This window comes from Phragmites australis, chromosome 22 (genome assembly GCF_958298935.1).
Source record: "Phragmites australis chromosome 22, lpPhrAust1.1, whole genome shotgun sequence".
Lineage (NCBI taxonomy): Eukaryota > Viridiplantae > Streptophyta > Magnoliopsida > Poales > Poaceae > Phragmites > Phragmites australis.
Window position 1 is genome coordinate 15371152 of NC_084942.1, and position 13199 is coordinate 15384350.

Sequence of the window (13199 nt, forward strand, 5' to 3'; positions counted from 1 at the left end):
TCGACCTTCGACCTCCGACTACAGGCCTGCCAAAGCCTTCGCCTGCACTTTTTGAAACACAACTGCAATATTCATTAGTGCTCAACCACCAGTGAACTTTGACTCGCCATCCAAAAGGGTACGAGAGATCATCCCCTAACAGGGCAAAACGGCTCATTCGTTCCGAAAAAATAAGAGCAAAATCACAAAGTCTAAAAAATAGTGGTAAAATCATGGTTGCATTCTAAATATAAGGGTAAGAACGCAAATACCTCTTTCAAAATTTACAAATCTATACGTCTGATACTTGTTGGATGGGCGACAGAACCTATCGCCTATTAGGCACGAGGTGATTTCGATTAGACAGCTTTTTAAAAGAACACCAAGAGTAATGATTAGGTGTCTGTAACCGATAGAACGTAAGATTGGTATGTACCTACTACTTAAAAAATGAGTAAGAGTCCCACACCCATATGATGGGTTCCGCGCCACGTGATGAGTCCCCCATTTTTAAGGTTTTTTTCATGTTTTTTTCATCCACACTAACGTGGTGAGTCCTATGTTTTTTTTACGTTTTCTACAATAAAGTTTTTATAGCTTCTATTAGAACGCACGAGTAGGTAACTATATATATATAAATTTTCAAGACAGGAGCACATATTTGAAAATTCTGTAAATAAAAATAAATAAATAAAAGTCTAGTGGCAGCTGGGCTCCAGTTCGAGCAGGCTCAAGCGTAGCCGGGTCTTGTGAATGACAGGTGGAGCCCACATGAAGCCCAAGCAGGCAGCACTCCGTCTCACCTGAACCCACCCTCAACCCCATTCCGATCTCGTCGCCCGCCGCCGGCAGCCGCGTCTTCCTGCGCTTCCGCCGCCGGCGCCTCCTGCCGTTGCCGCCGAAGTCATACCTTTCGGAGACCCCGCACCATCGTTTTCTTAGGTTGCCGCCAGTTCTCAGCAGCGTACCACAACCCGCGGCTGCGTGAAACGTTGCAGCGATGGAGCGAATCGGCGGCGGCGAGAAGCAGCTGGAGGATTGCACCGTGTCCAAGTCAGTGAGCCCCCTCTCTCTTTATTTCTCCGCATGTGATTCAGAGCATAGATCCCTCCCTCACTGGGTCTGGATTCGCGAAACTAGGAACTTCTGTTGGTGATTCATCCGCCTGGTAGTAGTTGTATGCTCGAGATTTCATTGTGCTTAGAATCGAATGTCTTGCTTATTAGGTTGCTAATCGGTATGGAGACGGTGACTTTGATCCGGGGGCAGTCTATGGTACTGCCATCGTTGGCTCCTGTTTGAAATGTTTGATATGCTTTTAGAATTTGCTTGCATTGATGGATTCGTTCTCGTCACTGTGCTGTATGACTGGAAATTGTTCTGGCCCTTTGAGGAATTGCCTCTGGAAAGATAGATTTTAGCGTGACCGCTAAAGATTGTAGCAATTTTATTTTCCTGGTAGACCTTAATCTTGTTGTGCGCAAGTGATTCCGTTCTGTCAAGTGCCTTGTGAGTTTTGAGGAAATGTCGTGGACCAACTAAAAGTTTGAATTACAGTATTGCAAGATCCTCTTTTAGAAATATGGGCAGGGTGAGAACCCGTGTCGCAATTCTCGATTGAAAATGCAAGCTGTTAATCACATCTACAAAGGTCTGCGCATTTTTTTTATCACAACTACAAAGGTCTGCGTATTTTCGATCACAACTACATTACTTCCAGCATCACCATTAGAAACTCATGAGCCATGACCATAATTATTATGGCGGTGTGTCAAGGCGTGGAGACCCACCACCTTCACACCTTTATATCGCTTATGGCGCACGGTGTGGCGACGCCATGCACACATCATAATCTAGGATATTAGGAACATACGCCTTAATAACTATGAATATATATTAGGAACATACACATCATAGGTCAAGAGGAAACCTTACTGATGTGTTCCAGGTTTTCACGGCCGAAGACATCTGTACTAGTGTTTGTACTTTGTAATACTGTGAAGAATCGGTCATTAATCAACATAATTTATTTTTTGAGACAATTTTTTTAGGTGATTAAGACATTTAACCAGCAATGCATTGTTACTCAAACCACTGCCCAAAACAGTAATGAAGAAAGAGAATTTGGAATTATTTATCAAGCCCTAGCATCAACCACACCCTATTAGGCCTGGTGCAAAAGCCCATAGCAGATCTAGGGTTTCCTCAATCCCCTAGGGCTTTAGCACATACATATATAAGCCACCTAGAGCCGCCTTGGCCTCTTCCCTCATTTCACCTCCTCATCAAGCCCCGCTGCTGCAAGCCCAACTCACCGATCGCCATGGCACTCCAAGCTCTCACCCTTGTGCCCCCTTTTGCTCCCCAGTGCGTGCTGCCGCGTTCGCGTTCTTGCCTTTGCGGCCAACCACACCCCTCCTCTGCCGCCGGTCTCCCCTTCAAAGCTCACGAACAACACGAGCCGCCTCCTCCGGGAACTCGCACAATGTACTTCCTCCCTGCCGCCAGATCTGCCACTTCTTCCTTAGTATGGCGCTTGCCATGACTTCCTTGCTCGCCACATAATGCCTTAGCGGCGCCACGGGGACGCCATGCTAATTTGGTGGACGCCATATGAGCTCGTGCCGTGGTGTCGGCGTGGCGGGCCTCAAGTTTCTGCCACACCGATATAGCGACGCTATGGCGACGCCCTAATAACTGTGGTCATGACAATGTTGCTAGCCTGCTGACTCAGTAACAAAAGTTTTAAAAATAATGTCTATTAGCCTATTACAAGACCATGTTCATTGTATCAAAAGCAATTTAAGAAGTTTTGCTCTAAGTGTATTACATAAAAGCAATTGTAAATGTCTTGCAATAAAGAAGGCTACGGAAGGGTAAATGCTTGCTCCTGAAAGAGGAATTATAAACAAAGGAATCAATAAAAGGTTTGACATATGTTCAATGAGTCTTTCTTCACAATGGAATTGAGGTTAGATGAGAAATGGGGAATGTGCACCTGTCAAGTCGTAAAGATAATCTCAATAACAAATGTTTAATTTAGGGTATTATAGAGTTGCAATAACTTATATTCTTAAAGAAAAATAGCTTGGATTCTGCGTAGACCAGTTGTAGACTATAGTTTGATTCCAAAAGGAGTACAAATGTTACTTTATTTCCCTATATCTAAGTTTGGTGAACTTTTTAACAGGTGTGAGGTACTGCAGATACTTCCATGATAGTTAACATATTAAATGTGAGATAATCACCTTTAGGCTGGTTTCCTAGCTTCAACAGTTCAACTTATGTTCAATTTTATTCGGCATGAGCATATATGATCTCAGCTTGATTTGGGAACTGGCTTTAGTTAAGGTTGCGCAAATTCAGCCAATCATATATGATCTCAGCTTGATTTGGGAACTGGCTTTAGTTAAGGTTGCGCAAATTCAGCCAATCTTTAGTATGACATAGACAATCTTAAGCTTGGTGTGAAATTGCAACATATTTAAGTTCAGTATTATGTTTTCTTCCTCTTTGTTTGCTGTGTGGGGATTTTGTTGTTGCATGGCTATCTCTTAATCAATCAACAAGCTTACTGTTGCAAGCATAATGAACAAGTGACAAGACAAACTTAACTCGTGAAATTATATTAACTATTGTCCCTTCTTGCTTGTGCTCCTGATTGTGTAGACTCGTACACATTCACCAAATAAATAATGAGAGTATTAGATTTACAGACCATACTTAGCATTGTTAGCATGCAGTCATGCGGTGACCACGTCCCGTGGTTCTCCCCGTTTGTAGCTTATGCAGTTAGCTCATGTACTTGTATATGTATCTGTAACACTGATCAATACAAGGCGTGGTTGCAATCATTCTCATGATTACATGGTATCAGCCATCTCCCGATCCTAAACTTCCGCTGCTCTTCCCATCGCCGCCATGAGCTCTTCTTCCTCCTCCTCCTCCTCGTCGGACTTGGAAGTCGACTCCGGCCTGCGTCTTCCCAACACCGCCCAACTCCACTCTGATCCCGCTCCTCCGACGGTGGTCCAGTCCATCAACATCCAGTCCAGGGTCCCCATCGTCTTGGACCTCAACGACGACAACTACACGGCCTGGGCACGCGCGTTCTCCGCCGTGTTTGGCCAGTATGGCCTGGGGGACCACGTCAATGGCTCCCCACCCAAGGGCGACTCCGACTGGGTGCAAAACGATTGCGCCATTGTCTCTTGGCTCTACAACCGCGTCGCCCCCGACCTCCTTAGCGTCGTCTCCGACGACACGGACTTTGCTTTCTCTCTGTGGCACGGCATTCGCAATCTGTTTCGCGACAACAGGTCGACACGTGCTGTCTACCTCAACGCCGAGTTTCGCCGCTTCTTCCAGGGCGATCTGTCCGTGCTCGCCTACTGCACTCGGATGAAGTCCATGGCCGATCGCCTGGCCAATCTGGGCGCCCCTATCATCGAGCCCAATCTCGTCCTCAACATCATTCGGGGTCTCATCCCCAGCCTGCACCAAGCCGTTCCCCATATCACAATGCGCAAGCGCCTCCCCTCCTTCCTCAAGACGCGCTCCATGCTCCAACTTGAGGAACATCGGATCGGCGAATCTGCCAAGTTGCAGGCTGCCGCGGCGCTCCTCGCCCAAGCCCGGTCCGTCCACCTGCCGTCGCAGCCGCCGCAAGGCCCCACGGGCGGTTCTTCTTCAAGCACCAACCACCGCCCGCCCGTGCCATCCTCGTCAGCCTCCTCGTTCAACAACAAGAAGAAGAAGCCGTCCAACACGGCTTCCTCCACGTCTTCTGCACCGCCAGCAGGCTTCCAGCCCGGCGTCAACCCGTGGACTGGCCTGGTGCACACCTGGCCGTTCCCACCACCACGCGACAGCGCCGGCATCCTCGGCCAGCGCCCCGCCGGCACGCCTCCGCAGGCCCACGTCGCCACTAGTGCCCAGGGCGATTCGTCGGCGAACGTTGACCCTCAGCTGCTTGCTGCGCTGACAGATCTCTCTCTCCACAACTCCGGCGGCAATTGGTACCTCGACACGGGCGCCTCGTCTCACATGGCTTCCGGCTCTGGTAACATCTCCTCCATCCACCCTCACTCCTCTTCCACCAACATCATGGTCGGCAATGGATCTCTGTTACCGATCACACATGTTGGCTCTTCCACAACTCCTACCTCTCTTTCTCCTCTTGCTCTCCGCAATATTCTCATCTCTCCCTCCCTGATCAAAAATCTCGTCTCAGTTCGTGCTTTGACTCGTGATAATCCCATTACTGTTGAGTTTGATAAACTTGGCTTCTCTATCAAGGATCAGCACACCCAGGCGGTGATTCTCCGCAGTGACAGCACCAGCGACCTGTACCCGTTGCAGCTGTCCACACCGCCATCCTCTCCACACTGTCTCGCCACCGTCACCGCTGATCTTTGGCATCAGCGCCTCGGCCATCCCGGCAAGGAGAGCTTTCTTCAGTTACTCAAGCATTTCAAATTCAGCTGTAATAAAGATTTGTCGCATACCTGTCATGCTTGCCGCACCGGCAAACATGTTTGACTACCTTTTCATTCCTCCATTCCAAAAACAGCAGCACCATTTGAATTGATTCACTGTGATGTATGGACATCCCCCGAATCCAGTTTTTCGGGCTATCAATATTATCTTGCTTTACTTGATGATTTCACTCATTTTGTCTGGACGTTTCCTCTACAACGCAAATCCGATGTTGCTGCTGCAATCAAGTCGTTTCACGCCTATGCTCGCACCCAGTTTGATCGTCCTATAAAGGCAATCCAATTCGACAATGGCGGTGAATTTGACAACGCCACTCTACGCTCCTTCTATGCCTCCAATGGCATCGTGATGCGCCTCTCCTGCCCATACACTTCCCCCCAAAATGGAAAGGCCGAGCGCATCCTGCGTACGCTGAATGACGGTGTCCGTGTCCTCCTTCTCCATGCTGGGCTCTCACCCAAGTTCTGGGTTGAAGCTCTCCACACCTCCACCTTTCTTCTCAATCGACGGCCCTGCAAACCAAAGTCGCTAGACACTCCGTTTCAGCTCCTCCATGGGCGCGCTCCCGATTACAGTGTGCTTCGCGTCTTCGGATGTCTCTGCTATCCCAATACCCAGGCCACAAGCGCTAACAAACTTGCTCCACGCTCTGTGGCATGCATCTTCATTGGCTATTCGCAGGATCATCGAGGCTACCGGTGCTATGACCTGACGTCGAGACGCGTCATCGTCTCGCGCCATGTCTACTTCGACGAAGCGACGTTCCCGCTCCGCCCCCGATCCGCCGCGCCGTCGACATCGCTCCACGTCTACGAACCCTGGCGCGCAGACCTCGACACCACGAACAGCTCGGTCTTCCAGACGCCGAGCGCCCCGACTCGGCAACGAACGGCGCCAACCACGCCGATCGAACCGGCGCACGATGCGACGCCCACTACGCCGAGCGCCCCAGCGAACGCCGCGGCTCCCGCAGCGCCGCTCGAGCCTGCGCCACGTTCCGCCACATCGGCCGCGCCATCTACGTCCTCGCCCCCACCACCTACGGTGTCAGGCGCGCCCACTCCATCTTCCGTGGACTCGTCCGTTCCGACAACGGCAGCGCCAAGCATCCCACTCGTCCAACGGCACACGATGATCACTCAGGCTCGGGCTGGCACGTTCAAGCCTAACCCCAAGTATGCGACGGTGGCAATGACAACAAGCATCTCGCCCATTCCCACATCAGTGCATGCAGCCCTGAAGGATCCGAACTGGCGCGCGGCGATGCAGGCAGAATTCGATGCCCTTCAAGCCAACCACACGTGGGAGCTCGTCCCCAAACCCTCGGGCAAGAATCTCGTCAGTGGGAAGTGGATTTTTCGTCACAAGTTCAAGGAAGATGGAAGCCTCGATCGCTACAAGGCGAGGTGGGTCGTCCGGGGATTCACTCAGCGCGCGGGCATCGACTACGGCGAGACATACTGTCCCGTCGTCAAGTCGGCCACCGTGCGCACGGTGCTCACGCTTGCCGCCTCGCGCGACTGGCCTGTGCACCAATTGGACGTCAACAACGCCTTCCTCCACGGCGTGCTCGACGAGGACATCTACGCCAGACAACCAGCGGGCTTTGCTGATTTGTCGCGTCGTGACCACGTCTGCCACCTCTCCAAGAGCCTCTACGGCCTCAAGCAAGCGCCGCGCGCATGGTACAGGCTAGGATGCCCCGATACGCGATACGGATACGCCGATACGGGTACGCTGATACGGGGATACGGGAGTTTCAAAAAATAAGGATACGCCGATACGCCGATATATATAAATTAAAACTAAGAATGCAGCAATTATAGAGAATGATATGAATGATTCCTCATACCAACAAATCGAGTTCAGATTCAAATAGATAATACTAGTATACTACTAGTTTACTACTAGACTACAAGTTTAAATATTGCACTACATCATACAGGATACAAGGCACAAGGCCAAATAATTGAGATGGCTCTGTATCAGAATTCTCCATCTTCAAAAAGCATGACCTCAAATTCTGGTTCATCTAGTGAGAGATCAGCTAGTTCAAGAATGCCAGCACCATCAAAGGAATCAAAGGCATCTCCTCCAACATCCCACATGCGACTTCGGCCCTTCAAATATTCATCAGAGTTTCTTGAAAGAAGACGCATGTTGCTGTGGATAAACACTAAATCCTCGGCACGCATAGGAGTGAGCCTATTTCTCTTTATGCTATGGATGAAACCATAGGTACTCCAATTCCTTTCACATGCAGAAGAAGATGATGGCTGCCCAAGCAACTTGAAAGCTAAAAGTTTCAACTCTGAGGTCCTTTGACCATGAATGCCCCACCATTCCTTAGGGTCAAGATTGTTTCTGTCGTCAATTGAATCAGGGCTATCAAAGCCACTTCCAAATAGAGAGAATTTAGCAAACTGCTGCTTAATTTTTATAAGGTCCTCCGGAATGGGAAATAACTTTCTAAAGCATTTGTTCCTCATGTCAGAAATTTCAACATCATCATGGGGCGCCACACGACCTTCAGCTTCAGAAAGCCAATTTGGAGTATAGTACCTACGCAAACAATGAAACAAGTACATAAATTAGTCCCAAATGAGATAAAATGAAAACAAATGACAATGACAATTGAACTAATAATTACCTTGGATTCAGAGAATGTGCCAAACAATGAAGAGGGGTGTTGCTTTTTGCCCATCGAGCTACTAAAATGCCATGAACAATTTCATAAAAAACAGATTCTTCATCATGCCTCTTTCCCTCATGGCGATAAATGCAATCTTTCACCTTCTCTATCATGGTGTCCCACATCTCATAAATCAAATGGAGGGATGGCTTGTCAGTGTCGGCGCCACGTAGCATTGAATAAATGGGCTCAGTGAAATCAACAATGTATCTGACTTGGTCCCACCACACATCATCAAGCAACTTTTCTTTTACAAACCTTGCTTTCTCCTTATCATCATCCCTATAAGCTGACCACTTGTCACCAATAACCATTAACACAAGTGAATCTCTGAGAACAAGGAACCTCTTCAACATGACAATCTGTGATGCAAATCTTGTGTCAGCAATTGCAAGAAACTTGAGCTTACTATACTCATTGAACATTGATAGCCGCATGCTGTGATTCATGATAAAAATTTTAATCATGAAGGCATCCCCTGCGACATCTTTGATCCACATGAGTTCATCGTTCTCACCATCATTGTTCTTTGCAGCACAAATGTTTTTCAATGCCAAATTCAGAGTGTGGACTACACATGGAGTCCAGAAAATGTTGTTGTACCTTTGTTCCACTATCAACCCAGCAGCTTTGCAATTTGAAGCATTATCTGTGATCACTTGGACCACATTTTTTGCTCCAACTTCTTCTATCACAGCAATCAATTTCTCAGCAATGTACTCCTTGTTCTTCACATCTCCTGATGTGTTAATAGCTCTTAAGAACATAGGGCCACTCCCAGCTATGGCTATAAAGTTGATGAGGGGTCTTCTTTGAGCATCACTCCACCCATCAGATGCAATTGTCACCCCTTTTGTCGGCCATGTACTCTTGATTGGTTCCAGCAGCCTCTCAACATTGTCCTTCTCCAGTTGGAGAAGAGTCGTCCTCAACTTGTTGTACCCAGGAGGTACATACCCCCCCAAATCATTGTTTGCAAGAAAAGTGAAAGCAGCTAGATAATTTGGGTTTCTTGCCAAATTGAATGGAAGACCTGCAAATTACAAAGACAGGAACACATTGGCCATTGCAGTAGCAATCAGCAAATATTTTGGCTCAAATCAGTGAAAAGAGGAGCAATAAAGATTAAAGAATATAGGATGCAAAGCTGCAAACCTGATGTGTAGAACATTCTTGCAATAAGAGCATCAGCCATCTGGCGAAGTTCATTGTGAAAACTTTCTTCTACCCCAGTTTGTTTCTTTCTTCTCTTTGATTGTGTGCTAGTTGTGGCTTCAGAAGGGGGTAAACCTGCACCCAGAGTCTGCATTGACAAAGGAACACTCCTGGGTTGACTAGTACTAATGGTTGCTTCGGCTGCAGCTACTTCCCTGCGAAGTTGCTCAAGTATAGGCACTGTCACTTTTCTGCAAATACTAACACCTTGGCCTGTTATCTTCAACAAATGTGCTCTCACTCTAGTATAGCTACCAGGTATTATTTTGTGGCAAAAGTAGCACTCTGATTTGGCATTTCCTCCTGAAGGACCATTAGACTCAAGTTTTCTAACATGCCTCCAAAGAGGATACTTAAGATCGTAGAGTTGATTCTCATCGCTTTGAGCACCTGATCCGGCACCATAACTTGATTCATTGAGACTACTACCTTGCAGCGAAGAACTAGCACTACCACTTGCCATCTCTGAACATCAAAACACAGAAGAGAAATGAAAAAACCTCAGATCTGGAGGGTGGAGGTTACAGACAACAACCAGGCAAAGGAAGGAGGTGAAAGGAGATGGCAAGTTGCCAACTCGTACCTCAAGCAAAGGAACAACTGCTAGCTGAATGGATGGAGCACGCTGCTCAGCGCTAGTGGTGGCCTCGGCCGGCGAGAAGGAGTTGGAGACGCAACGGTGGCCTCGGCTGGCGGGAAGCAGCTGGCGATGGCGCGATGCAACGGTGGCCTCGGCCGGTGGGAAGGAGCTGGCGACGGCGCGACGCAACGGTGGCCTCGACCGGCGGGATGGAGCAGGCGACGGACAAAGAGATGGAGGCACAGAGCATGTGATGGCCGGCGGCTCATTCCAATCAGTGCTATTATGTTTTAGGGTTGCATTGAGATGGGTAAATGGGTTGAAAAACTGGGCTCTTGAGATGGTGGGCTTTAATTTGAGGGGTTATGGGCTGCGAAGTATCGGAGGAGTATCGGGAAGTATCGAAGGAGTATCGGGATTATTTTTATTTATTTTTTGGGCTGTATTTTCCGATACTTCCCCGATACCGTATCGGCGACGTATCGGCGCGTATCGGTATCGGATACGTATCGCGATACGGGTACGGCACTTGGGGGAAGTATCGGGGTAAAATAGGGTACAGGCGGCTTGCAAGCTTCCTCGGCGACCTCGGCTTCAAGCCCACCCGGTCGGACAACTCGCTGTTCGTCCTCCACCAAGGCAATGAATCAGCATATCTCCTTCTCTACGTGGACGACATCGTCCTTACGGCGTCGTCCACAGTGCTACTTCACCAGGTCACCGCCTCCATCAACGCTGAATTTGCACTCAAGGACATGGGCTCTCTCCACTACTTCCTTGGGATTCAAGTTCGTCGCACCGCAGCTGGTTTCTTCCTCAACCAACGGCAGTACGCACTTGATCTCCTGGATCGCGCGGGAATGACTGATTGCACATCGTGCTTGACGCCGATCGACACAGCTGGCAAGCTCTCGGCATCCTCTGGCACACCACTGTCCGTGGACGACGCATCAACATACCGAAGCATGGTCGGGGCGCTTCAATACCTCACCATGACGAGGCCGGACATCCAGTACGCTGTTCAACAAGCTTGTCTCCACATGCATCAACCGACGTCGGCACATCAAGGCATTGTGAAGCGGATACTGCGCTACGTCCGTGGCACCAGTGCAATGGGACTCCATCTGTCCGGATCCAAGCAGCTCGACATCGTCGCCTTCTCGGACGCCGACTGGGCCGGTTACCCGGATACCCGCCGCTCCACATCCGGGTACTGTGTCTTCCTCGGTGATGCTCTGGTCTCGTGGTCGAGTAAGCGGCAAACAGTGGTGTCCCGTTCAAGCGCGGAGGCGGAATACCGAGGCGTGGCCAACGCTGTGGCTGAATGCACATGGCTGCGCCAGCTCCTCGGCGAACTTGGGCACAACCACAGCAAGGCGACAGTGGTGTTCTGTGACAACGTGTCCGCCTGTTACATGAGTAACAATCCTGTCCATCACAAGCGCACCAAGCACATCGAGCTAGATGTTCACTTCGTTCGGGAGAAGGTGGCCATCGGTGAGTGCCGGGTTCTGCAAGTTCCTACGACACAGCAGTTCGCCGACGTGATGACCAAAGGATTGCCCACAGCAAGCTTCAACGAATTTCGATCCAGTCTGTGCGTCTTCGGCGACTCCGACGTCCAAACTGCGCGGGGGTGTTAGCATGCAGTCATGCAGTGACCACGTCCCGTGGTTCTCCCCGTTTGTAGCTTATGCAGTTAGCTCATGTACTTGTATATGTATCTGTAACACTGATCAATACAAGGCGTGGTTGCAATCATTCTCATGATTACAAGCATTATGATGTGGTCTTAAAAGCTGTAAGACATGAAACATATGCCCAGCAGCAAAGGCTGTGGCAGTATAATAGGAGCAACTTATAAGTGCTTTGAGTTTTGATCCCACACTGAACTAAAATTAGTTGCTGCCAAATCTCAAAAACAAAGATCATTAAGCAAACCAAGCAAGCACACTCTAACTGAGCAATTTGTACAAGCTCATCATTGTGATCTTCAAAAGAAAGAAGAGCCAAGAAGTATATCATTGGATTTTCCGTTTAGTTGATGTTTGAATTTGTTTTTTAAGGCACATATTATAGATGTATGTAACTGCTGTGTTAGAATGAGAGAATAAACACAGATTTTCCTGTTTGAATTTTAGTGCGATTTATTTTTAATGTCTTGGGTGATTAGACAGATTATGCTAATTTGTTTGTTCATCCTCTAAATATTGTTTATCCAATATAATATGAAATTCTCTCATTCCATTTGCTTAGGGTTTGTTTGCAGCTGTTGTGTTGCGTTGTGTTGTAGAATCTAGTTAGTTAGAGGAATATTTGTCATTCCTAGTGTGATTTTTGCTGTTACAGATTCTAAGAAGATGCTTTCAATTGCATCTAAAAATAGAAATTAAAAAGCACTTTTAAAAATCACTGGAATGACAAACGGAGCTTTATTCTGTTGTATAGTCCCGTCTGCTACATCTCAGTTCCGTGTATTCCTCATAATATTGTCAACTTAGAAATGATGCTAGATTTCGCTGGGGAATCTTGTCAATAGAAACTGTCAAATGAATCATGAGTAGGATTAGGAACACCATATCATGAGTTGCTTGACTTTCATATCATATTTCCTGACATTGCACCAATATAAAAAAGAAGCAACATAGGTTTGGCTAAGAAAAAATGTGCATTCTTTTAGTGCAGTATGACTTGGAATAATGGTATGCTGATAGAAGTTTTTGTATCCACGCAGTGCTCTAGGAACTTGGTTCTTCTCGGTTGCTGGTGCTCTTGTTGCTATTCCAGTGGGCATAAAGAAGAAATCCTTAGCTCCGCTGGTCTTCTTTGGCACCACGGGAACCATGCTTGACATCATCATGGGCATTAGCCAGTGTGAGCGGGAGCATGCTGAGCGGCAGATGAAGCTTCTGGAAGCGCAGAACCTTTCGGCGAATGCTTCAACTGGGAGTGAAAACTCGGAATCCTTTGGCAATGCAGACAAGTGAAATGCATCTTTTGTTTTTCTAACTTCTAGCATCACCTCTCATGACTGGAAATCGTGCTCGTATGCCAATTTGACGCCTCTGGAAATTCTGAAATATGGTTGTCCTTCGTATTCCTAATAATGAGTAATTGTGCATTGAGCAATGATCAGTCATCAGTGCGAGTCAACTGCTAGTAAAAACAATGGTCTGTTACTTTCTATCGGACAAGTTATGAAAATTTGACGCCTCTGATAATTCTGAAATATAA

General features: G+C 47.9%; 2 protein-coding genes across 2 annotated transcripts; one reads left to right on the forward strand and one right to left on the reverse strand.

The window, feature by feature from the left end:
* The first annotated feature begins 729 nt into the window (after positions 1-729).
* LOC133904454 (uncharacterized) lies at positions 730-13100 on the forward strand. The gene is made up of 2 exons (XM_062345973.1): positions 730-1032; positions 12700-13100. Exons 1-2 carry the CDS (start codon positions 980-982, stop codon positions 12950-12952), a joined length of 306 nt encoding a protein of 101 aa, XP_062201957.1. The 5' UTR covers positions 730-979; the 3' UTR covers positions 12953-13100.
* Positions 7218-10518, reverse strand: LOC133904321 (uncharacterized). The gene is made up of 3 exons (XM_062345790.1): positions 9326-10518; positions 8129-9203; positions 7218-8040 (listed from the first exon to the last, which is right to left on the reverse strand). The coding sequence occupies exons 1-3, from the start codon at positions 9846-9848 to the stop codon at positions 7464-7466; spliced, it is 2175 nt and encodes a 724-aa protein (XP_062201774.1). The 5' UTR covers positions 9849-10518; the 3' UTR covers positions 7218-7463.
* Positions 13101-13199: the final 99 nt, after the last annotated feature.

Coding starts and splice junctions, on each gene's coding strand:
- LOC133904454 (XM_062345973.1), top strand. CDS start 980: ATGGAGCGAATCGGCGGCGGCGAGAAGCAGCTGGAGGATTGCACCGTG. Junction 1,033..12,699: donor GAGGATTGCACCGTGTCCAA/GTCAGTGAGCCC, acceptor GTATCCACGCAG/TGCTCTAGGAACTTGGTTCT.
- LOC133904321 (XM_062345790.1), bottom strand. CDS start 9,848: ATGGCAAGTGGTAGTGCTAGTTCTTCGCTGCAAGGTAGTAGTCTCAAT. Junction 9,204..9,325: donor AAGAATGTTCTACACATCAG/GTTTGCAGCTTT, acceptor TGTAATTTGCAG/GTCTTCCATTCAATTTGGCA. Junction 8,041..8,128: donor GCACATTCTCTGAATCCAAG/GTAATTATTAGT, acceptor TTGTTTGCGTAG/GTACTATACTCCAAATTGGC.